Genomic DNA, 22632 nt, shown 5'->3' on the forward strand with positions numbered 1-22632 from the left:
TGACTTCAACTTCTATTATATGAATTTGCACAAATTAGCATATCACATATAAGCATTCCCATGCTTTGCTAACTTGGCTATAAAGTTGCTCAAGGGCAGGGATCAAAATCTCTGACCTTTTTTTAATTCTTACTCCTCAAAATGACTAGAATCTAGTACTCAATTGCTGTGCAATGGAATAGAATGCAAGTTACCCAATAAACACCATTCTACTTTCACCAGAACTTCTTCCACTTCATTAATATTCTTTGATAGCTTCATGTTTGATATCAACCCTGTGGACACTTCTTTTTTCAATAATTTCTCCAACACTGTTAAGGTTTAGGCTGTTTTATGTAACTTTGAAGTTCTGTCAACATTGCATTCAAGAATACCTATGGTTTTCCTTTATTCAAGCAGCATGCTACTCCCATAGTCGAAGGCAGAAGAGGTCTACACAAAACAATAGAAAGCTTTAAGACCAAATATTTACATATATTTGTGGTGTGGTTACAAAGTAGACAAATTGATTTCGAACTTTTACATTAAAATTAATCTCTATTTTGTAGTCATACACATGTGATTGGAAACACATAAACTAATGTGGCCAGCTCACTCTTTTTTGAACAAATACAATGGATGTTATAAAGGAAGTATTTTCCTTAATAAAGAAATAGTCAGCACCATGGCTAGCGGTTGTGGAGCCCGAAAGCTGGCTGCTTCAGCACTGAAGAGATGGACAGCACTAAGACTTTTGCCTCTAAGCAAGGTAAGTGGTATTATGGGAAAGTGTGGGCAGGAAAGTTAGATAACGTTACTGGACATATTTGAGGAAGATATGTTAGTAGAGCCATTGGACGTAATTAAGCTGACTCACTTAAATTCTTTTAGATGGTTTATACTGCTCAGAGAGTTAGAATAAAACCTGGAGTCACCAGGGCATATGGGAACTACTGCATTATCTGGGTTTCCCAAGGAGAAACTTCCCTGACACTGTCGTGTCTTTCTTTCTCCTGGTGGACTAACCCACAGGGAATCAGGTAGAGGAGAGCATGTCTGTATTTTGCTTTTCCTTTCCTTGGTGACTCACAGCAGTTCCTGGATGCAATCCTCATGTGGCAAGGGGTAAAAGGCCCAGTAAAGGCTGAGTATATAAAGATCTCTTTCAGAGAAAGCTTCGGGTACATTTCTAGCCCCATGGCAGTTCTGAAACTCTGCTTATTCATGCCTAGTGCTTTGTTTTTAGAGTCCAAAGGTATCATATACATTAAAATAGACACCGTCCCCCTTAAAAGTTATATTAGGAGATCATACATTTTATTCCAGGATACCAAATGAATATTGTCCTCTACAAGTACTCTGTTTGGAAGATCACACATTTATTCCAATGATGCTGCCATTGCTGAAAACAACTTTGGAATTCCTGTAAAGCCAAAGGCACATTCTTTTCAATCTTCTCAAGGGTGGCAAATCCTCCAGCAAATTCTTAATCCTGAGAATGGATTTTGCTATCTTGAAATATCCATAAGTTACTGAAAGCAAGATATGGCAAAAAGAGGTAGCACTTAAAATGCTGAATGTCATTTTTGGTCCAAAGTAGTTGTAATTATGAATCAATGAGACTGGCCATCGTGTATGCTTAACAAACTGTCTATCATAGCATTACAGAATGTTTCAGCTGGAAGAGACCTAAGAGATTAATTATTCCAATTCCCCCATTTTCACATGAAGAAACTGAGGCTCAGGGACATCATACAGCTAGCTAGAGTTGGGACTAGAATCCAGATCTCTTAATTACCAGTTAAATGATCCTTCCAATATACTTAGCTGCTTAAGGTGATTTGAAAATAATAATTCCAAGCAATTTGAAACTGCGAAAGAAAAATTATTTGATTGTTTATATTCCTTGTGATGTAGCAATTTCACAACTGGATTAATACACTAGAGAAGTTAGTTACAGAAAGGAAGGTTTCATAAGTACTAAAATATTCAAAGACGCACTATTTCTAACATAAAAAGGCTAGAAATAAATTACATACCCAACAACTGAAGAATGGCTGAACAAATATGGCTAATGGATGTAATGGAATATTATTGCACCATAAGGAATGATGAAATTGAGGAATTCAGGAAAACATGAGAAAATTTGTATGAAATGCAATGACAGCCAAAAAATATTTATTAAATGCTTACTATGTGCCAAGCCAACACTAAGCACTGGGGATTCAAAGAAAGGCAAAAAATACCATCACTACGCTCAAGAAATTCACATTCTAACATCTAACTTTTAAAAGCACAAAGTAAAAAAAAACATAACCAAAAGAACAACATATACAATGGCTATAATAATGTAACTGAAAACAATATTAAAAGACAAAAGAATTCAGCTCAGATACAATGGCCAATATTGGTTCCAAATAACAAGAGGTTGAATATACTTCCTGTCCATTCAGAAATAGTTAACTTTTAAGAGCGGTAAGTTACAAATCCAACAATTGTCTTCATTATATTGAATGCAAAAAAAGTAATATTAAACAGTTTGGCTTAACTCTTTTTATAGCATTTGGTTATTGTTAATGCAATGTGATTAATGTGTCAAAACAAAATATATCAATAAAAATGTAAAAACCAAAAGAACAGTTCTAAGTTATATTCTGAGCAATGGCAGTAAAGTATGTAGCTTCCCAAGTTGGCTATTATGAAGGCTAACAGACACATATAAAATCTGGAGTACTGGGTTCTTTTAATGATCTTATTACTTTTTAGTCATATCACTAGTAGGCAGGTTATATGTATATATTAAATACATATGGAAGAGGAAATTTATCCTACTAGTTTTGAGGGGAAGGCCCAATTTGCTAAATAAAAACAGAAACCAGTGAGAATTCCTAATATTCTCAATTCTGAATGCAGATAAAGGAAAGTAATTAATATGTACTTTTCTTAGAAATTCATTATCTATTTTCTCTTTCCAGTCATCATCACTAACAAAAAAAAATTAAGCTTCCTTGTTATTAAACTAAATAAATATGTGGGTCTAGCATGCAGAATTAATCGTAAGCTTTTTCAGATAACGATGCAAAAAAAAAACCAAAACACTATACCCCTACTACTTCTAAGATTGTAGGATGAACCCTGCTTACAGGTTCAATCGACAAAGCATGACCTGGTGCCTGAAATATAAATCAAAGTATCTCACATCCCCAGTACTTATTGACATTTGGTACCTTCACATTTCTAATATGTGCAAGATGTGCCTATTTTTATTTACAGCACAAACCACAGGCTGAATGTAAAACAAGATGCTTAATAAATCTAGAGGAACATAAAACACTGGCATAACTCAGACAGCGAGACAGACACTCACTCCTTAATTAAGTGGGTGATGTTCCGTTTAAAACAAAAAGACAACCCTGGGCTGTAGCTAAGATGGAGCACTCAGTGCTACGAAAGAAGCTCCAACCATTTTCAGGGCAAAGGCTTTAAATCATGAAAAATAAACCATCTAATAGTCTGTATTCAATAGTAAGTAGACAGTCAGGACACAGACTGATTTGGATTAACACATTTTCAGTTATAACAAGTAATTTTACAGAGGATTAGTATCTTGATGGTCTGATCAATACTAGGCACCGCTGCTATTACAGAGGAAGAGAAAATTGCCCCTCTGGTAATGAAGTGTGCGTGTCTTCGTTCTCCTTCATTTGCTGAGTCCATTACTGTAATGGTTCCAGCATTAACAGCTGGGGCAATTTAAGCAGCAGGGGTCTGATGAATTTAAAAGCTGGAAACATTCACTAGTCATTCTTTCCTCTATTTCAGTCTGCATATGCAAGTCCTTTGCCCGGCTGGTTCCAATATAAGGATCATGTTTTATGAGAACAATGACTATTATTTCTCAATTATTGTGTCATTAATAGTGTTACCAGCCAATAATGTGACTAAAACAAAAATTGCTGGCAGCATACTGACTGCTGATTCGGCTAAAAATTACACACTATTTACCTAAATAACAAGTTTGACATGACAACAGGCTTAAGTCCACATAACCTGTAATGTGTGCATTCATTTGTCCAGTTCTAGTGACCAGTGAAAGAGCATTTCTATCGACTATAATATATATGTATGTTTATGTATGTGTGCGTGTCTGCGTGTATGTATGTGTGTGTATACATACATATATATAAAATACCACATTTTTCTATCTCTTTCTGTTTTTAAAGGCCACGTCCAGGACAACAGTGAGATAATGGATTGATGTACATCAAAGAAGGAAATCCATATTAATGCAGTATTGAGACTTTAATCACACCCAATTCAGCAGATTGAGCCAAGGCTGTACCACCAGCCCATTTTTTATTACTCTCATTCCTCAATAATTTTGTGATCTGATGACTAAATGAAGGTGTCAAAAGGCAGACTAAAAGCTAATAGGAGAATCATAACTATGAATTTCCTAGCCTTTATCTGATCAGAAACAGTTCTTTAAAAAGCACTCTTTCCACTAGCATGAAATTCTAAAACAAAGATAAATTAGCTATCATTCACTAGTTATTACAATTAAATTTTATACTATTTCAACAGGCATAAAGGCCTCCACTCCTTCCTTTCTACATGGCAGTTCTTCCATTAGTGTGAAGCTATTGAGCCATTTAACTAATAGGTCATTTCCAAAGCCAACAGCTAAGAGTCACCAGGAAGACAACATGGTACATATTTATGGAGCTAATGAGATGCCTACAGCATTTGCTCAAGGCTGTATTCTCTATACTTTTACCCAGGGAGAACCAGCAGATTTGTAGTGGGGTACATGCTGGTCTCAGGTGTCTGCAAACTGAGTCCTACCTACTGCAAATGTCTACTTTCCTCTCTTCCTGACCTACTTTTACCTCCTCAGGGAGATATCTTATATCTCTTCTCTGAGCCTGTGAAATCCAACAATACACCAAAGTTATAAGATGAGTTCTTAAAACTCATGTTTCTATTTGAAGACTTGACAGAACATATCTATTTTATTCATTATCTCTATACCACAGTGACATTGTCTTAAATACAAAATTTCTTTTGCTCTTGGTGTCAGGCATATGATATAAATGGCATGTAAACACTGCTTTTGCTATGACCCTTCTTTAAGAAATTCATCATCATTCATAAGCAGGATAATATATTAATATAGAGAATAAATAATATTGATGACTTGAAAAGGAGCACTAGAAAAATATTTATTCCAATGTGATAAACAAGGAGTTAAATGGTAAATCAATTTAAAACTAACAAACTAATGCAATGTATTGGGAATTGTACTGTAAAGTAATCTGAAATCCATAAACACAATGAATCATTTCACTACATTCCTGATCATGTCCCACCTCTCAGTACTAGATAACCTACTGGAAAACAATAATAAAATCTGTTCATTGCCCAAATAAGCATTTTCAAACATAGGCACATGTATAAGCGTTCAATGAGGAAAAGAAGCCATTCTTATTGTCCATCAAAAGGACTAACCACACTAAGTCACATGATATGACTACAAGCGCTGAAGCCTCTTGACCACATCCAATATCACTGACCTGTCAGGGCCCCTAATCCTCTACTTCTCAACATACTCTGATTCATTTCCAAAGTCTTTCATTCTCATCATTCTAAGGGAACCTTAGGACAAGAAAATGTGTACAAAGAGTTTTGTAAACCTTAAATGACTACATAATTGTTAACTGTAATTGTTAGAATCATCAATGAACTTTCCATGTTCCCATTTGCCTTTGCAGCCTTCAATCTTGGTCTGAGAACCCCAGACTAACTACCTCTAACCCATAAGTTCCTTTCCATTTCACTAATCAACAGAAATACAAGAATCTTCCAGCAGTAGCCAGTATATTCAGGTAAAAGATTTTCATGGGGACTAGTGGTAAAAAAAAAAGGTGGTATGGAAGCATCTGTTACTTTAAACAGACCATAGGACTCTGCTCACAAGAGGGACTTCAAAATATTTGTTTAATTGCCTTGAGAGGCAGAGTGATATAAAGGAGAGAGACTTGAACTTGGAGTCAAGACGAACTAGGTCTCAATCCCATCCCTGACACTGCCTTCTAACCTTGGGAAAACCTCTCTAAGCTTCAGTTTCCTCATCTGTAAAAAAAAAGAATAACTTGCAAGTATCTCCTTCAAATTTTTGTTAGTTGTGAGCACTGATCAAGCACGTCCTCTGTGCCAGGCACTGTGCTATCTGATGAGGATACAAAGACAAAAGGTTCCAACTTTCTCTCAAAGAGCTTGCCTTCCAGGAACAACATGAACATAATTCAGTAAATACAAAATGTTTACATGGTAACTCTAAAGAATGTTGGAGGCAGAAGTCACTAGCAATCAGATCAGAAAGACCTCAAGAAAGAAGCAACACCTGAGTTGAGTGGTAAGAATTCAAAAACGCCAAAGGAAAAGAGCAGGAGTGTATGCCAGGCATGGGAGCCAGCTTAGGGTTCGGGCATGGACATAGGTGTTGCAATGTTGTGTGTGCGGGACAGCAAGCAGGCCACTTGGTCCAGACAGTGGAGCGTGTAAAGAGGAGTAATGTGTAATAAGCCTGAAGAGATGCTATAGGAAGCTTGAAATGCCAAAGGAGTTTGTATTTTATCCTAAAGGTAGCCACAGCAACTTACGGAACAGGGAGCTGACATGAGGACAGGACATTTTTGATTGCAGTAGAAAAGTCAGTTTCATTGTTATTTCCTACTGCTTAGCCTTGAGTAAGATACTTAATATTTCTGGGCCTGAGTTTACTCAACTATAAAATTAGGAGGATTCGACAATCTCTAAAGTCCCTTTCAGGTCTAAAGCCCAGTTTTTTTCATAATTCACTTTTTAAAAAATTTTTAAAATTAATTTATTTTTAGTTTTCAACAATCACTTCCATATGCTTTTGAGTTTTAAATTTTTCTCCCCCTTCCTCCCTCCTTCTCTCCCTAAGACAATGTGCAATCTGATATAGGCTCTACATATACATTCCTATTAAACATATTCTCATATTAGTCATGTTGTAAGGAAGAACTGGAACGGATAGGAGGAACCACAAGAAAGAGGAAACAAAACAGAAGAGAAAAAACAAATAGTATACTTCAATCTGCATTCAAACTCCACAGTTCTTTCTCTAGGTGTGGATAGCATTTTCTATCATGAGACTTTTGCTGAGAAGGGTTAAGTCTATCAAAGTTAGTCATCACATAACGTAGCTGTTACTGTGTACAATATCCTCCTGGTTCTGCTCACTTCATTCAGCATCAGTCCACACAAGTCTTTCCAGGTTTTTCTGAAGGCTGCCTGCTCATCATTTTTTATAGCACAATAGCATTCCATTACATTCACATAACACAACTTGTTCAGCCATTCCCCAATTGATGGGCATCCCTTCAATTTCCAATTCTTTGCCACCACAGAAAGAGCTGCTATAAATATTTTTGTACATATGGGTCCTTTTCCTGTTTATGTAATCTCTTTGGGATATAGCCCTAGGAGTGCCATTGCTGGGTCAAAGGGTATACACATTTTTATACCCCTTTGGGCATAGTTCCAAATTGTTCTCCAAAATGGCTGGATCACATAATTCACTGTTAATCTTTGTACAGTAAGACATAATAATCGGCAGTTACTAGTTATTTGTTTTTATTGGAGTTTTTTTCCCTCACATTTGGTAAGCTTCAATGCTATTCACTCCCTATGCCATTTGTTGAATTGTGAGACTTGGGTTTCTTTTCTAAAGATTAAGCAGAGTCAAATACAAATACATATATCAATCAATAAACATTTAAAGTACCTACCATGTGGCAGGCACTGTTCTAGCCACAAAACGATAAATTCCCTCCCCTTAAGGAGATTACATTTAATCAAAGAAAGAAAATATGTACATATTTAAGTATATATGAGTTTGGTGGTAGTGGTGGTTTTTACTGAACCTATGACTTCATCAGAGAGGAAATGCCCTCTATCAACATGGATCTGTATCTCCTCTTGCTAGCAGAAGCTGTTTCATTCCCTGTATTTGTATTTCCAGTGCCCTGATGAGTCCCTGCTGTTTAATAAATGTTGACTGATTTGTTGATTACTCGAAAACTTAGAGCCTTAGTAGCATGCAGAGGCTCTCATGTATCAGAGGCAGGACCATGAACCCAGATCTTTCTGACTCCAAAACTGACTCTTCATGCCATACAGACTTTCAAGGGAGGTAAGGAAAGACCTCACTGAGGAAAGAGATGGCTCTTTATTTAGCTAAATTCTGAAGGAAACCAGGCATGGGTAACAGCCTGTGCAAAGATAAAGAAATGGGAGATGGAGGGTCGTTTTTGAGGGGCAGCAAGAAGGCCAGTTTGGGTGAACCAGAATGCACTGCACCTTCTTACCTCCCCATTGTTTTTATGTTACTCCCCCCTTCACCTTGTGACCTAACCCTCCTGGCTACTACCCATACAGGACATTCCAACTGCTGCCTCCCTGATCTCTATCCCTCATTCTTAGCTTGTACACCTTCTTGCCTCCACCCTCTGGTAACCTGAGTTGCCTTCTAGACTCATCTCAAGAATTACCTTATTTCTATGTGATGCCTTTTCTGATCTGCCTAGCTGATTGTATTTTCCTTCTCCCCACATAAACTGCTTTGTATTCACTTTATGTATGTATTTCTGTACATTCATGTCCCCTCTCTTAGAATGAATCTACCTTGAAGACAGACACTTTCACTTTTGTTTTTGTATCCTATGAGCTTGGTGAAAGTAAACAGTAAACATTCAATAAATGTTTGTTGCTTACTTAATAGCATAATAGGTTGGAAAGGCATTTTGGAGCTGGGTTGTGAAGGGCTTTACAAATGCCAGAGAAGGTTTTTCTTTGTTTCTAGAAAGAAAAGAGAATCAGTGGATTCTACTGTAAAAAAAGTGACACGGTAGGCCTGTTTAAGAAACTTCTAGCTGTCTGAATGAAATCTGCAGCTATTTCAAAAAACCAGAATGGTTACAGGATCTTAGAATCACAGATTCATTTATCAAGGCAAATGACAAAAGGAACTTGTGAATTTATCTAGCCATGGATCTCCATTCTTTTATATCTGCTTTCCCTACTCACTGTTTCATCCATAGAAATGATGTCTTCCCTGCTTCCTCTTTAGTAATAGAGAAGACAAGTCTCCTGTGCATGGTTCCACTATTATAAAGATCTGTTTTGTCCCACTGCTGCCAATCCTATACCACATACAACCAAGTTTTTGGGATTCAGTCTGGTGGGCGGCACTACACTGATTCCAGCAGAACTGTTATATGAAGGGAGCTGCAAACTGGTAAACCACACACTTGTTTAGCTAAGCAGCTAAGGGGTGCAGTGGATAGAGTGCCAGCCCTAGAGTTAGGAAATCCTGAATTCAAATCTGGCCCTAGACATTTGCTAGCTATGTGACCTTGAACAAGTCATTTAACCCTGTTTGCCTCAGTTTCCTAATCTACAAATGAGCTGAAGAAGGAAATGGCAAACCACTCCTGTAACCAAGAAAACCACAAATGGGGTCATGAAGGGTAGGACATGACTGAAATGACTGAACACCACCTGTTCTGTTAGGTGACTGATTAGGTGAATGTGAATTTCTTGTTGCTGTTAATAAGGGAAAAAAGGATGATATTTACAGAAACTGTTTATTCAATGTCATAATATATAACCGACACACTAGGAGGAAAAAATCCTACCAAAAGACTAAATTGATGTTTTACTATTCTGAATGCCATAGTACACCGCAGTAAAAAGCTATATGATAAACTGAAATAGTGGGTCCATTACATCTGAGGCAAGAAAGTCAAACCAACCAATTCAAGAATCCCACAGAGTATAGTAGAAAGACCACTAGACAAAGCACCAGCCCTGGAGTCAGAAGGACCTGAGTTCAAATCTGGCCTCAGACACTTGACACTTACTAGCTGTGTGACCCTGGGCGAGTCACTTCCCCTCCTTTAGGCCTCAATTTCTTTATCCGTAAAATGAGAGTATGGGGTAGCTAGGTGGGGCAGTCAGAATTCATTTTCCTGAGCACACATCTGGCCTCAGATACTTACTAGCTAGCTGTGTGACCCTGCGCAAGTCACTTAACACTGTTTCCCTCAGTTTCTCATTTGTACAGTGAGCTGGAGAAGGAAATGGCAAGCCACTCTAGGATCTTTGCCAAGAAAACCCCAAACGGGGTCATGAAGAGTCACACACACCTGAAAAAATACTGAAAAAAAAAATGAGACTATGGACTAAATGATCACTAAAGTCCATTACAAATCTAAAATTCAATGACCCTATCATTCTATGAGTGCAAATGACTATAAGCATAGGCCCTTGACATTTGTCTCTCCTGAATTTCCTCTTATTGGATGTGGCTCATCCATTCCCACCAATGGAGATATTCTGGATCCCAATTTTATCACCTGACGAAGCTGCATAGTTTCTGGAAGGCCATACCAAGTGAAGTTCAAATTCTGTCAGATACTACAAAGATCAAAAGGCTTCAAAAGTATGGGTTCAGGGATGGGTTGTGTGCCTGTTTTACAAAGACCAGCCTCAATGAGCTCAGAAAACCTCATCACCAGAAGATGAGGAAAGAGGTAAATATTTTTGGTCACAGAAAGTCATGAACATCACCTGCCAAGGTATGGAGAAGGCTACAATTTGTATCAAGGGAGTGTGATATACCTACACAAATGGAATAAGCAATCAATGCTTTAAGTATTGACCTTGGAATACAATATTCCAGAAGGAAAAAGAGAGAAACAGACAACCAAGAATAACTTACCCTGAAAATGTGAGTATAATCCCACAAGGGGAAAAATGGATCTTAAATGGAATAGAGGACTTTCAAGCATTTCTAATAATAAGAACAGAGCTGAATAGGAACTTGGAAAGGCAATCACAAGAGTCAAGATAAACCTTGAAAGTTAAATTTATTTGTATCAAATAAAAGGGACTATATGATGACAGAGTACTAAAATTCCAATAGGAGAAGAAGGTATAAGAGTCCCTTCAGGATCTTAATGTCTTCAAAGGGTACTGAGGGATTTAAACAAGAAAAAAAAAAAGACATGGATATGGACTGGTTCTGTTCCAAGGGTCTTAAGATGGGAAAGAGAAGAGATGGTAAAAAAGAAAACATTAGTACAGAAAAGAGGAAAAGGGGGAATAGAACTTGCTATTTTTCATTTACCATTTTAATCAACTTTTTTTATAACAAAATTGAACAAGGTATTTAAGTTCTCAACTTTCTCTTATTTGTATTGAAAAGACAATCTTCTCTAATATTTTATATAATCTGCAAATAAGTGTGTATCTTCAACTATAACACTAATATATTTTATGACACATTTTAACTTACTTATAAAATTTTACATGACTAGCCCAAATGCTTATCTGCAGTGATGTGTCTTAAATGGAAAGGGACAGTAGAGGTCATCTAGTCCGGCCATTTCTTTTACCAATGAAGAAAATCAGGCCCACACAGTCAAGTGACTTGTCCCAGGTCAAATAGTTGGACTTCTAGCCAAGATGGCTACCTGACTGGACGTTGACTGCCTACCAACCACAAACACCTAAAAAAGCCTGAAATTTATACCAGACTAAACAATGATTAAGAAATCTAAAGAGAAACTATGACTTTTTCTGTCCAAGAAGTACACAAAAAGTCAACCAGAAGTTCAAGAGTTAATAGAAAAAGAGGCTCCCAGCAAAGCTGGCACCAAGAAGCACCAGCTCCCTGTGTGACCAGAGTTGGGTCAAAGGCCCAAGCAGTCTTCAGCAAGATGCCCAGAGGCATCAAGAGCCAAGTATGCTCTGTCCTCACAAGACACAGCAATTAGTGCAGCACAACCACACTCTGGCTGGTGGCACCCCCAGGAGTCTGTCAAAAGATACCATGGAGGACCCTGAAGATGTAGAGATCTGCACCTCAAAGATCCAGGACCAGCCTATTCCCAAGAATTGGAGGTCAACACAGGAACTCACCCAAAAGACTCCCCCACCAAAAGAGCAGCAGGGAGCAGTACCCCTGGCACAAGGTCCCAAATCTGGAACTTAAGTTGTATAGACAAGTCAACCAATAAAGACATGAAAAGTAGAAAAAAAATTATCATAGATCTAGCAATTACCCAAAAGGAGAGGAAATTCCATAACTTCAAATAGAGACTCAAAGGAAAATTGAATTTTCCACAAGATAGAACAAACAGAAATCAATGGCTACCTGATAGCAAGAAATATTAGGAAATCAAAAGGCTGATAAAAAATAAAAGAAAATACAAAATATATGATATCAAAAACAACTTACATGGAAAACAGATCAACAAGGAAAAATAATTTAAGAATCATTGACTGAGAAATCTAGTGTTGCAATGCATAAAACACTGGACTAAGAGTCAGGAAGACTTTAGTTCAAATCTGGGCTCAGCTACTTATCAGCTGTATGACCCTGGGCAAGACATTTTAACATCTGTTTGCCTCACTTTCCTCAAGTGTAAAATGAGGGTCATAATAGCACCTACCTTCCAGAATTTTTGTGAGGATCAAATGAGATATTTGTAAAAAGTACAGAATCTGGCAAATAGTAGGTATTATATAAATGCTTATTCCCTTCTTCCCTCTCACTCCCTGAAAAACATGATTAAAAAAAAAAGCCTAAACACTACATTTCAAGAAATCATAAATGAAAATTGACAGACAGAACTGGGGACAAAGTAAAGATAGAAAAAAATCCATTTATCAAAGGAAAAGTCTCAGGTATGTCAGAGCCAAAACCCAAAGTTCCCACATCAAAGAAAAAATACTGCAAACATTAAGAAAGAAGAAATTAAAATAGGGACAGCTAGGTGGTGCAGTAGATAGAGCACCGACCCTGGATTCAGGAGGACCTGAGTTCAAATCCAGCCTCAGACACATAACACTTAGTAGCTGTGTGACCCTAGACAAGTCACTTAACCCCATTGCCTAGCCAAAAAAAAAAAAAAAGAAGAAATTAAAATAAAAAGGAACCACACTCAGGATTACACAAGACCTAATAGCTTCTACCATAAATGAGAGGAGATCTTGGAATATAATATTCCAAAAGGAAAAAGAAAAAGGCAGACAACCAAGAATAATTTACCCTGAAAAGGTGAGTATAATTCCACAGGGGGAAAATGGATCTTTAATGGAATAGAGGATTTTCAAGCATTTCTAATAAAAAGACCAGAGCTGAATAAGAACTTGGAAAGGCAATCACAAGAGTCAAGATAAACCTTAAAAGTTAAATTTATTTGTACCAAATAGAAGGGACTGTATGATGACAGAGTACTCAAATTCTAATAGGGGGAGAAGGTACAAGAGTCCCTTCAAAATTTTAATGTCTTCAAAGTGTATTGAGGGATTTAAACAAGAAAAACATAGGACATGAATGTGGATTGATTCTGTTCTAAGGCTCTTAAGAAGCGAAAGAGAAGGTAAAAAAGAATACCCTAGTACAGAAAAGAGGAAAGGGGGGGAGTAGAACTTGCTTTTTTTTTCATAACTGGAATGCATGGCAAAAGTCTACAGAGATGAAAAGGTGAAAAGAGAAGACACTAGATAAACCTCACTTTTATATGAAATGAAGGAAGGTTGAACACACATGCACACAAGCATAGGTGTGCACATGCACATTCAACTCAACAGGAAAACAAGCAGCAACAAGGGATAAGTTAAGAGGGAGGATAACTGTAGGCCGGGAATACATTAGCAAGGAAAATAAACTTTCTAATCTTGAAGTGAAGATTAAAAGGGAGGCGGGAAAAAAAGAACTAAAATTGCCCACCAATTGGGGAACTGCTGAAGAAACTATAGTATATGAATGCAATAGAATACTGTGCCACAACAAAATGACAAAAGATATGATTTCAGAGGACCTTGGGTAGTATCCACTGATAAAGAATGAAGTGAATAAAACCAGGGGGACAACTTATACTAGGACGACAACACTGTAGAGAAACCAACTTTGAAACACTTGAGAAATATGATCAATGCAATGACTAACTATGTCTCCAGAGGCTTTACTTAACCACATTCTGAAAGAGACATGATGGACACCAAGTTGCAGAAAGAGGTATACGTGTTTAGTAGTGTCATTATGTGTATTCGTTTTACCTAACTATGCTTGCTACAAGGTTTTTTTTCTTTCAGTTTTGTTTTTTTTTAATGGAATGGGGTTGTGGGGAAGCAGAGTTAACAACAATAATGCCAAAAAAGAGGGCCACTGAAACTTTTTTTAATGCACAGAAGAGAACAGAAGGCGCTGGAAATGGAACAATTTGAGGTCCTTTCAGTCTTAAATACATGCAAAAATAATATATGTAAAGTACTCTGCAAACCTTAAAGAAATATATACATATATGTTAGCAATTATTATAATCCTATAATTATGGGATTCACAGAATGTAGTTATAACTTTAGGGCTTTAGAGCATTTATAGTGTAAAAGAAAGACACTAGAGCTAAGTAACACAGTGGAAAAGGCACTGGACATGGAGTCAGTGAGATCTGAGTTCAAATTTGGCCTCATACACTTACTAGCTGTGCCTGTCTAATTTCCTCATCAGCAAAATGGGGCTGATAATAATAGCACCTGCCTCACACAGTTATAATGGAGATAAAATGAGATGATTTTCGTAAAGCACTCTCCAAACCTTAAAATACTATATAAATGTTAGTTAGCTATTTTCATTATGTTCAAACACAAACTATCACTTATGCAAAGAATACCCCATATTGACAAAAATATGGTAATCAATGATGACACTTGGGAGAAGAAAAGGAATTCAAAGGTATCATATGATATAGGAAACAAGTGGCAAAAGGCCTAAGAAAAGGTGTGAATGGACCTGATTGATTAGAGCTCTGCTTCACTATACAAAATGAAGTTTGGACAGTATGAGTCTCTTTCTACACCTTGGCCTCATTGCAGTAGCTGCAGGAGAGCTACCTCTCCTAGTACTAAAATTTCAATGTAACCTCATTACTAAAAAGCATTTATCAGATGCTTACCAAAGCATACTATTGTCAAACGCACTCCAATTTTGATGTCTACAGAGCCCTTTTCATTACAAAGCAGATTCATAGGGACTTCATCATAAGATAATGTAATGTAGTTAACAGTATCAACAAAGTAGATAAATGCTTTCAATGAGGCCAGAGGCCCTAGATTCAAATTCTAACATCCTCCAAAATCTAGAGACTGGACTTCTTGCTGTTCCTCCCACAAGACTTTCTATCTCTTAACTCCGTGCCTATTCACAGGGCTGTCCCCCAACCCTGGAAAGCTTTCCCCTACTCCCCTCTACCTATGGGCTTTCCTTCTTTATGCAGAAGGCACTCCCAGGTCACTGCTACAGCCTTCCCTGTAAAACTACCTTCTATTTTCTCTGTCTATAATTTGTATTCTACAGAGTTTTTCGAAACGTCTTCTCCCCCATTAGATAATGAGCTCCTTGAGGGCAGGGACTGACTGCGCTTTTGCTTTTCTTTGAATACCCAGAATTTAGGACAGTGCCAGGCACCCAGGAATGGCTAAATAAATGCATGTTGACTAACTGTTGACTAAGGCCAAGTCACAGTCCTTCCTTCTTTGGGCCTCAATTTCTCCATCTGTAAAACGGAGGTGAGGAGGTAGACTTGGGGTTTCTAATGTCCCTTCCTGCCCTAAAACCTTCTGCACTAAATGCGCATTTTCCACAAATGCTGGTACAAATACGGGACCTCACAGGTTTTTCATCCCCATTAAGATTTCACCAGGTGTGCCAGTGAGGAAGGGAGGATGCGGAGGGTGCAATTATTGCTACGAGACAGAAAAGACACCGAGGCAGGGAAGCCCCAAGTGCCCGCATGGAGCCGGCGGCCAGTAGCCAAGAGTTGAGACACCCAACAGGGGGTCGTAGGGGGCGAGAAGCGAGGACAGTTTTTCCACCGGACACGAAACGTTAGCTACAAACCAGTGTCGAAACCCCTCCCGGATCCGCGACCCCCGGTCCCGCTCCCTCTCCTCACGGTTGCGCAGCCCCATCCTCCTCTTTCTCTTTCCAGATCCGTGGGCCGCTCCAGCAACCCCAGCTCTTCAGTTCCAGCTCCTGAACAGACCCTAAACCCCGCCCCTGATCTAGGCAAGAGTCCCTACCTTTGCTTCCCGCTCTTGCTCACTGGTGCCTTCGGTTCGTTTCATGCTTCAGCTACCTCCGCAGCAGCGGGCCGGTTTTCCTGGCTTCCCGGTTGCCCCGCCTCCCTGGTAGTTCTCTCCGCATACTTCTCCTTGCCAGGTGTAGCTTTCAAGCCGAATCACCAGAACTACGATTCCCACGATGCATCACGTCAAGATCATGCCCGAGGATCGAAGGAAGAGCCCCCGAAGTTCCTCGTGCTGCACCTTCGGGCAGTGTAGTCCACTTTTCTAAGTACGACAAGGAAGAGACGCCTAGTCAGAACTACATTTCCCATCGGGCAATTGGGAACGCCTCTTTGTCTCGTTTCCTTCGGGTTTTTGTAGCAATCCAGCGGAAGCGATGTGGGCGCTATAGCAACGGTAGCTGGCGGCGTTGGCGCCTGAGAGAGAGCTGGGGTGAGTACTGCGTGTTGGGAGAGGGGAAGCCTTTTGGCGCCATTGCACTTGTGGAAAGAGTGCTTGAAGAATTGGGATCACTTTCCCCATTTAGAGGAGTCCTCGATCCCACTCCTTAATCCAAGAAAACCATTCCGGGCCTCCTTGTCCTTGGGATCGGTTCCACCCTGCCCTCTCCCCATCCCCGACTGGAGGCCTAGTGCCCTCTCCCTTCCTGAGCTGGGAGCTCAAATCCCAAAGATAAGTGATACTGATGCTGATATTCATTAATCGGGTTCGGCCATGGTATTGGGTTCAGGACCTCATCACTCCAGCTCTCCAATCCATCCTTCACACAACTCCCACATGGTTAAAACACAGGTCGAACCATGTCAAACCCCTGCTCAAGAATCTTCAGTGGCTACCTATTGTATCTAAGACAAAATATAAATATCTCTAGAATGACTGCACATTACTCTCCTCACCCACTTTATTCCCCCCCCTTCCCAAAACTGCCTGCTTGCTGTTCCCATATACAGTTTCAATCCACAGCCTCCCCTAACTTTGCACAGTCTTCACCTTCGATTCTTGAACCTCAACAGCCAGTTAAGGCTTCGCTCAAATACTATCTTCTTCAAGAAGCCTTTCCTGATTCCCCCTGTTATTAGTACCTTGCTTCCATTTATTTATGTTTTATTTATATTATTTATCTATCTTCCTAGTACAGTAAGCTCTTTGAGGGCAGGAACTGTATCCTCAGCGGTTAACACAGTACCTTGCAAATAGTATACACTTAAAAAAATGCCAATACTTAAGCAAGAATTCTCTTTAAAACATAACAAGTGGTCACCCAGCTTTTACTTGAACACCTGTGGTGAGAGGGAACCCACTACATCCTAACTCCCTACACATTTATGTGGCTATAATTTTTAGTAAGTTTTTCCTTAAATTGAATCTAAAATGTGTCTCAGAAAAATCTACCTATTACTCCTAGTTCTTCCCTTTGAGACTAAGAAGTACAAATCTAATCTTTATTGTCCCTCAAATACTTTAAAATGACTCTTATGTCCTTTCTAAGTCTTCTGTAGACTAAACATCCTCAGTTCTTTTGATTAATCCACATGTGACATGGCTTTGAGGCTTTCAGTATCTTAGTCACCTTCTTCTGAATTCCTTTCTAATTAAAATGTGGTGTCCAGAGCTGAGCCCAGTACTCCAGATATGGTGTGAGCAATGCAAAATGCACCTACTGTGTTCCAGATACTATGCCTAAGACCCCATTAGGTTTTGTGACTCATATTAAGTAATTATTTTTGTTAACCCTTTCACCAATTCAACAATATTAAGTATTTACAGTGTTCAGAGGGCTATACTGGGTGTTAAAGGAAGATAGAATGTTTGGATAAGATAGGGTCTCTTTCAGAAGAGCTTAAATTCTAGTAAGGGGATAAGTTGCAAACACAGAACTTTAAAATACATTTAACTGAATTAGAAATCTGGGGTGGAGGGGGAAGTACTTTGTGAAATCTTAAGAGGAAATGTTCATTAGAGAAAGGACATATAATAGGAGAGGTGGCATTTGAGCTCTGCCTTAATGGATGTTCAAGGATTCAACTAGAAGAGAGAAAGGGAAGACATTCCAGGAATAGGGAACACTGAATAAAGGCACAGAGACTGGAGAGAAGAGTATGTTCCTCTATAAAGAGTAATCCAGTTAGTAAAGAATGATTAGAGGAGAGATATGAAATCAGACTGCTTTTAAAGGTGGAGTAGCACCAAATACCTCACATACCATACAAAAGATTTTGATCTTCATTCACTAGAAAATCACTGAAGATTTTTGAGAAAAGGAGCAATCACATCAGTAGAAAGTACAGTAGGGACGTAATCATTAAAACTGGTAAAACTCATTTTCCATATTAGGGAAATTCAATTTAACAAAATTTATTAAGCACTTACTATGTGTGAAGCATTGTGTCCTAGGAATACAAAGATGAAAAATGACAAAACTCTTCCACTCATAAAATGAAGATGACTGGGGGGTAGGGGGGATATGACATATCCAGATATGTATATGGTACAAGGTAGAATATGACAGAGTAAAGTTGAGTCAGAGGAAGTCCTATGAGAGATTTGAGGAGTAGATTACTTTCAGTTGTAGGGATCAGGTTATAAGAAGGTGAGAGAAGGTGTGGGGTAAGAAGTGATATCGGGGGGCAGCTAGGTGGCGCAGAGAACAGAGCACCGGCCCTGAAGTCAGGAGTACCTGAGTTCAAATCCGGCCTCAGACCAAACACTTGGCAGTTACTAGGTGTGTGACCCTGGGCGAGTTACTTAACCCCAATTGCCTAAAAAAAAAAATTGATACCTGAATTGATTTCTTGAAGGAAAGGAACAACTTCAACAAGTAGAAATATGTCAGGTATCTATTCTACCAACTAAAAACGACATAAACAAAGGCTCAGAGGCAGGCGAAGATAAGATGAAAACCAGGAAGAGAGTAGTTCAGTTTGTGGTACATATACATATACATATATAATATTGGTATAAGCTACTACTATAAGCTAGAATATGGAGGGCCTTGAATGCTGTGGTCAGAAATTTCAAGTTTATTTGATAGGCTGTGTGGAGCCACTGAAAGTTTTTGAGTGGAGGAGTGGCATCTATCGATAAGGATTTATTAAATGCCTCTTTGTGCCAGGCATAATATTAGTAACTAGGGGTCTGGAAAATGAAATAATCTGTGCCCTCAAGGAGCTTTCATTCTATCAGGGAAAACAACATGTAGAGAATTAAATATAAGGTAATAGAGCAGGGTAAAGAGGCACTAGCAATTAGAGAGAAGCAGAAAAGTCTTCATACAGGGGGCAGCACTTCAGCAGAACTTTGTATGAAACTAGGAGTTCTAATGAAGAGAGAATATATTGGGGGAGCAGCATGTGCAAGGAGCGCCTGATGATGAGAGATGGAATGTCACGTGGGAGGAAGAGATATAAGCCATTTTGGTTGGGCCATAGAATACCTGAGAGGATGTATGTAATAAGCCTGAAAAAGTAGGCTGGAGACAGATGGGGGCGGGGGAGGCCTTTAAATACCCGACAGTGGAATTTTTATCTTATCCTAGAGGATCAATAGGGAACAACTGGAGTTTTTTGATGAGGTGAGTCATGTGGTCAGACTTATACTTTTGGAAAAGCACTTTGGCAACAGTGTGGAGGATGGATTTGTGAAGGGAAACGACTCAAAGCTAAGAGTACAATTAGAAAGCAATTACAATAATTCAGTCAAGGGGTGATAAAGGACTAAGCTATTGATTGATCGATTGAACTAAAGTGTAAATATTCAATGGAAAGAGAGGGACAGATGTGAGAAACGTTATGGAGGTACAGTCGACAATACTTGTAAACTGATTGGATGGGGGAGCATGGGGAGGGGTGGCAATGTAAGAGAATGAAGAGTGGAGGATAATTCTATGATTGCAAACCTAGGTAACTGGAAGAGTGATAACCTTTGCTATGAACCTGTGATGAGGCAAGGTAGCCTAGTTACTTTCTGTTTGCTGTTTCTGCAGCCTGAAGCTGGAATAGATCCTGGAGAGTTGGGGTGGTCAGTTGGAGATCCAGAGCAGAGACAAGATGTTGAGCAGTGCAGGACCGGACCATAGTGAAACCAGATGGGAATGGCTGCTACTATGAAAATCCTTCTAGTTTCAGTAACACCAAAATTTTCTCCATTTTATCCAACTGCTTGCCGAACCAATAACAGTGAGTTCTAAACCTATAATCCCTTCCTTGATTCTCTTGGCACTGAGGGTCAAGGGAGACAAGACAATTAGAGGGAAGCCTACAACTCATTTGCAGTTACTTTATTGTGTTTCAATAAATCAGATGGCCTGGAGGGAAACTGGGTTTAAATCTGTCTCTACCATTTACTACATATGTATATGGTATGACTTACCCTTTCTGGGCCTCCTTTTCCTCATCTATATAAAATAAAGAGATTGGACTAGATGATTTCAGAGGTGCAATTTAATATTTGGTGAATAACTGACTTGCCACTTACACAGGGAGACTTGTAATGTGGTTCTTCTCACAGGTATATATAGGTATTTGATATGTTGTAACTTACAAATCTACAATCCAAGGGGTTTGGTCTTTCAAGTAGCTACGTTTACAGTGGAAGAAGCCTTCAGGGAAGGTGACAGTGTGCTATGTTGTGTGTCAGGTAAAATGTCTTAAACCGTGATTTTTATTTGATATAATTTTCCACATGTGCAGCATGTTTATAAATTTTTAAAAAAGCAAATTAATTATCAATATTTTTGTATTATACTGTTTTAAAATCCTAGTGTTGAGGGAATTAAGACCACAAGGGAACTATTTGACTAGTCAACTTCAAAAATTCCTCACCTTTTGATTGAATTTCTGTTACTTTTATTTCTTAGTTGCATCAATAAATATGGTATTTACTTAGCCCCTACTATGGGCTTAATTTCATGGCATATACCTTTTCTAGAAGAAATTCACTTTAAAAGGAAAAGTAAAATTCTTTTATGGATTATAACTGAAATTATTTGTGATTTACCAATACTCTAGACTTAGCAGAAAAATGAGGGTTTTTTGCTTTGGTAGATCCTCCTCATAGTAATTTCCAATGTTCCACAGACTTCCTAAATCTAAATAATAATACCATTATTCAGTTCATTGAGGACAAGTTATTCATTCCCATCTACAGAAAAAGTAAAGATATGGTGTTAGCAGCTGTAAGTAGGACAGAAACTTGGTCGTTTATTTTTTGTTTTAGTCAGCTAGAGCTCCTTCACCTTTTGGTTGAAGATTCGGGGGACCAAACTGTACTAGAAGCTAAGGCTAATATCTATGAAACTTCCATCTTTAAAATTGGTAGGATCCACATTGTAGGAATAAGCATGGTTTTCTGGGGTTTTTGTTTTGCTTGGTTTTTTTTTAATCTTTTGTTTTAAGATGAGTTTGGGAATGGGGGGAACTGGCAAGAAGAATAGGGAAGAGAGCAGAAGACTAACGGACTAACTTTATTTCATTTCCTAAGCAAATTATAGAAGGTACTGTTGAAAGGAACATGTTCTCCATGATTAAATGAAGTATTTTGTTTAGAATGGAAGCTTTCATCTTCTAGGAGCAACATATGTAGGACAACAAGATGTCTATTAAAGCTCTTGCCTTGTTTTTATTTGGCTCATTCATTTTGCATAGTGGATAGTTTAGATGGAGAAGGTTTTATTTGAATTTTCTTATCCACAGATAGATCATGTCTAGCCCAACTGATGAGACCGCAGGAGACCTGCCTGTGAAAGATACAGGTCCACGACTTCTTGGAGGATTGAAAGGTTTGACCAGCTGTTATTAGTTTATAGTCATGAAATTTGATCACTGGTTGTTTTTTTTTTTACTTTTGATCTTAAATTTTTCATGCTATTCATATAGAATATGAGGTTCAAGTAACAATGCAGGTCCAAGTTAGACTAGACTAAAAAATGGAAGTCAGAAATAAGATGCACTTTCATTATATACATCAGGTATCAGCTGTTCACAGAAAAAGTAAAGTCTTCTGTTGTGATAAAGAAGAACTGTAAATCATCTTTTAAATACATCAGTATGTAATAAACATAAGGTATCAAGCCTTAAAACTGAATTGCCTGGTTTGTATCACATTCACTATTAAAATGTATCTTTCTGTTTAACTTTTATGAGGGGAGAAATGCCATATTTTAAAAATTTGCCTTTTAAGTAGAGGGTCTTAAAGTGACTTGTTTCAGATGATAGTGGGTTTTCACAATCAAATTAATATGTATTCTGGAAATCTTTTTCTTGATCCTTTCATCACTCATTGGTTTAATAAAGAACCAAGAGGCACTTTTCCAAAAGAAGAAAAAGGGTAGCTTTGAGAACAATTTAAAACTTTGAAAACAATTTAAAACTTGTGCTTTGATTTGTGTACACAATGTGTCAGCCATGTTATACTGCTTGGCTCTTTATTGACTAGGCTAAGAATTCAAAATGTATTCTAAGTTCTTTTTTT

At 38.3% G+C, this 22632-nt stretch overlaps 2 protein-coding genes across 8 annotated transcripts in view; one reads left to right on the forward strand and one right to left on the reverse strand.

Moving 5' to 3' along the window:
* FTO (FTO alpha-ketoglutarate dependent dioxygenase) overlaps positions 1-16419 on the reverse strand; it is a 418955-nt gene extending 402536 nt beyond the window's left edge. Inside the window, exon 1 of one of the 3 annotated variants that reach the window (XM_020985190.2) lies at positions 16159-16414. In XM_020985190.2, coding sequence (XP_020840849.1) covers positions 16159-16203 — 45 coding nt within the window. In that variant the 5' untranslated portion in view covers positions 16204-16414. Of the gene's footprint in view, positions 1-16158 lie in introns of all 3 variants that reach the window. The other 2 variants (XM_020985192.2, XM_078150063.1) reach the window with 2 other exon arrangements.
* A 101-nt stretch (positions 16420-16520) lies between these two features.
* RPGRIP1L (RPGRIP1 like) overlaps positions 16521-22632 on the forward strand; it is a 127647-nt gene continuing 121535 nt past the window's right edge. For all 5 annotated transcript variants that reach the window (XM_020985186.2, XM_020985185.2, XM_020985189.2 and 2 more), the window contains exons 1-3: positions 16521-16596; positions 20147-20339; positions 21855-21940. In XM_020985186.2, the coding sequence (XP_020840845.1) occupies positions 21862-21940 (79 nt within the window). In that variant the 5' untranslated portion in view covers positions 16521-16596; positions 20147-20339; positions 21855-21861. The remainder of the gene's footprint in view (positions 16597-20146; positions 20340-21854; positions 21941-22632) is intronic.

The sequence above is a fragment of the Phascolarctos cinereus genome, unplaced genomic scaffold (genome assembly GCF_003287225.1).
Source record: "Phascolarctos cinereus isolate Bilbo 61053 unplaced genomic scaffold, phaCin_HiC Scaffold_2;HRSCAF=192, whole genome shotgun sequence".
Lineage (NCBI taxonomy): Eukaryota > Metazoa > Chordata > Mammalia > Diprotodontia > Phascolarctidae > Phascolarctos > Phascolarctos cinereus.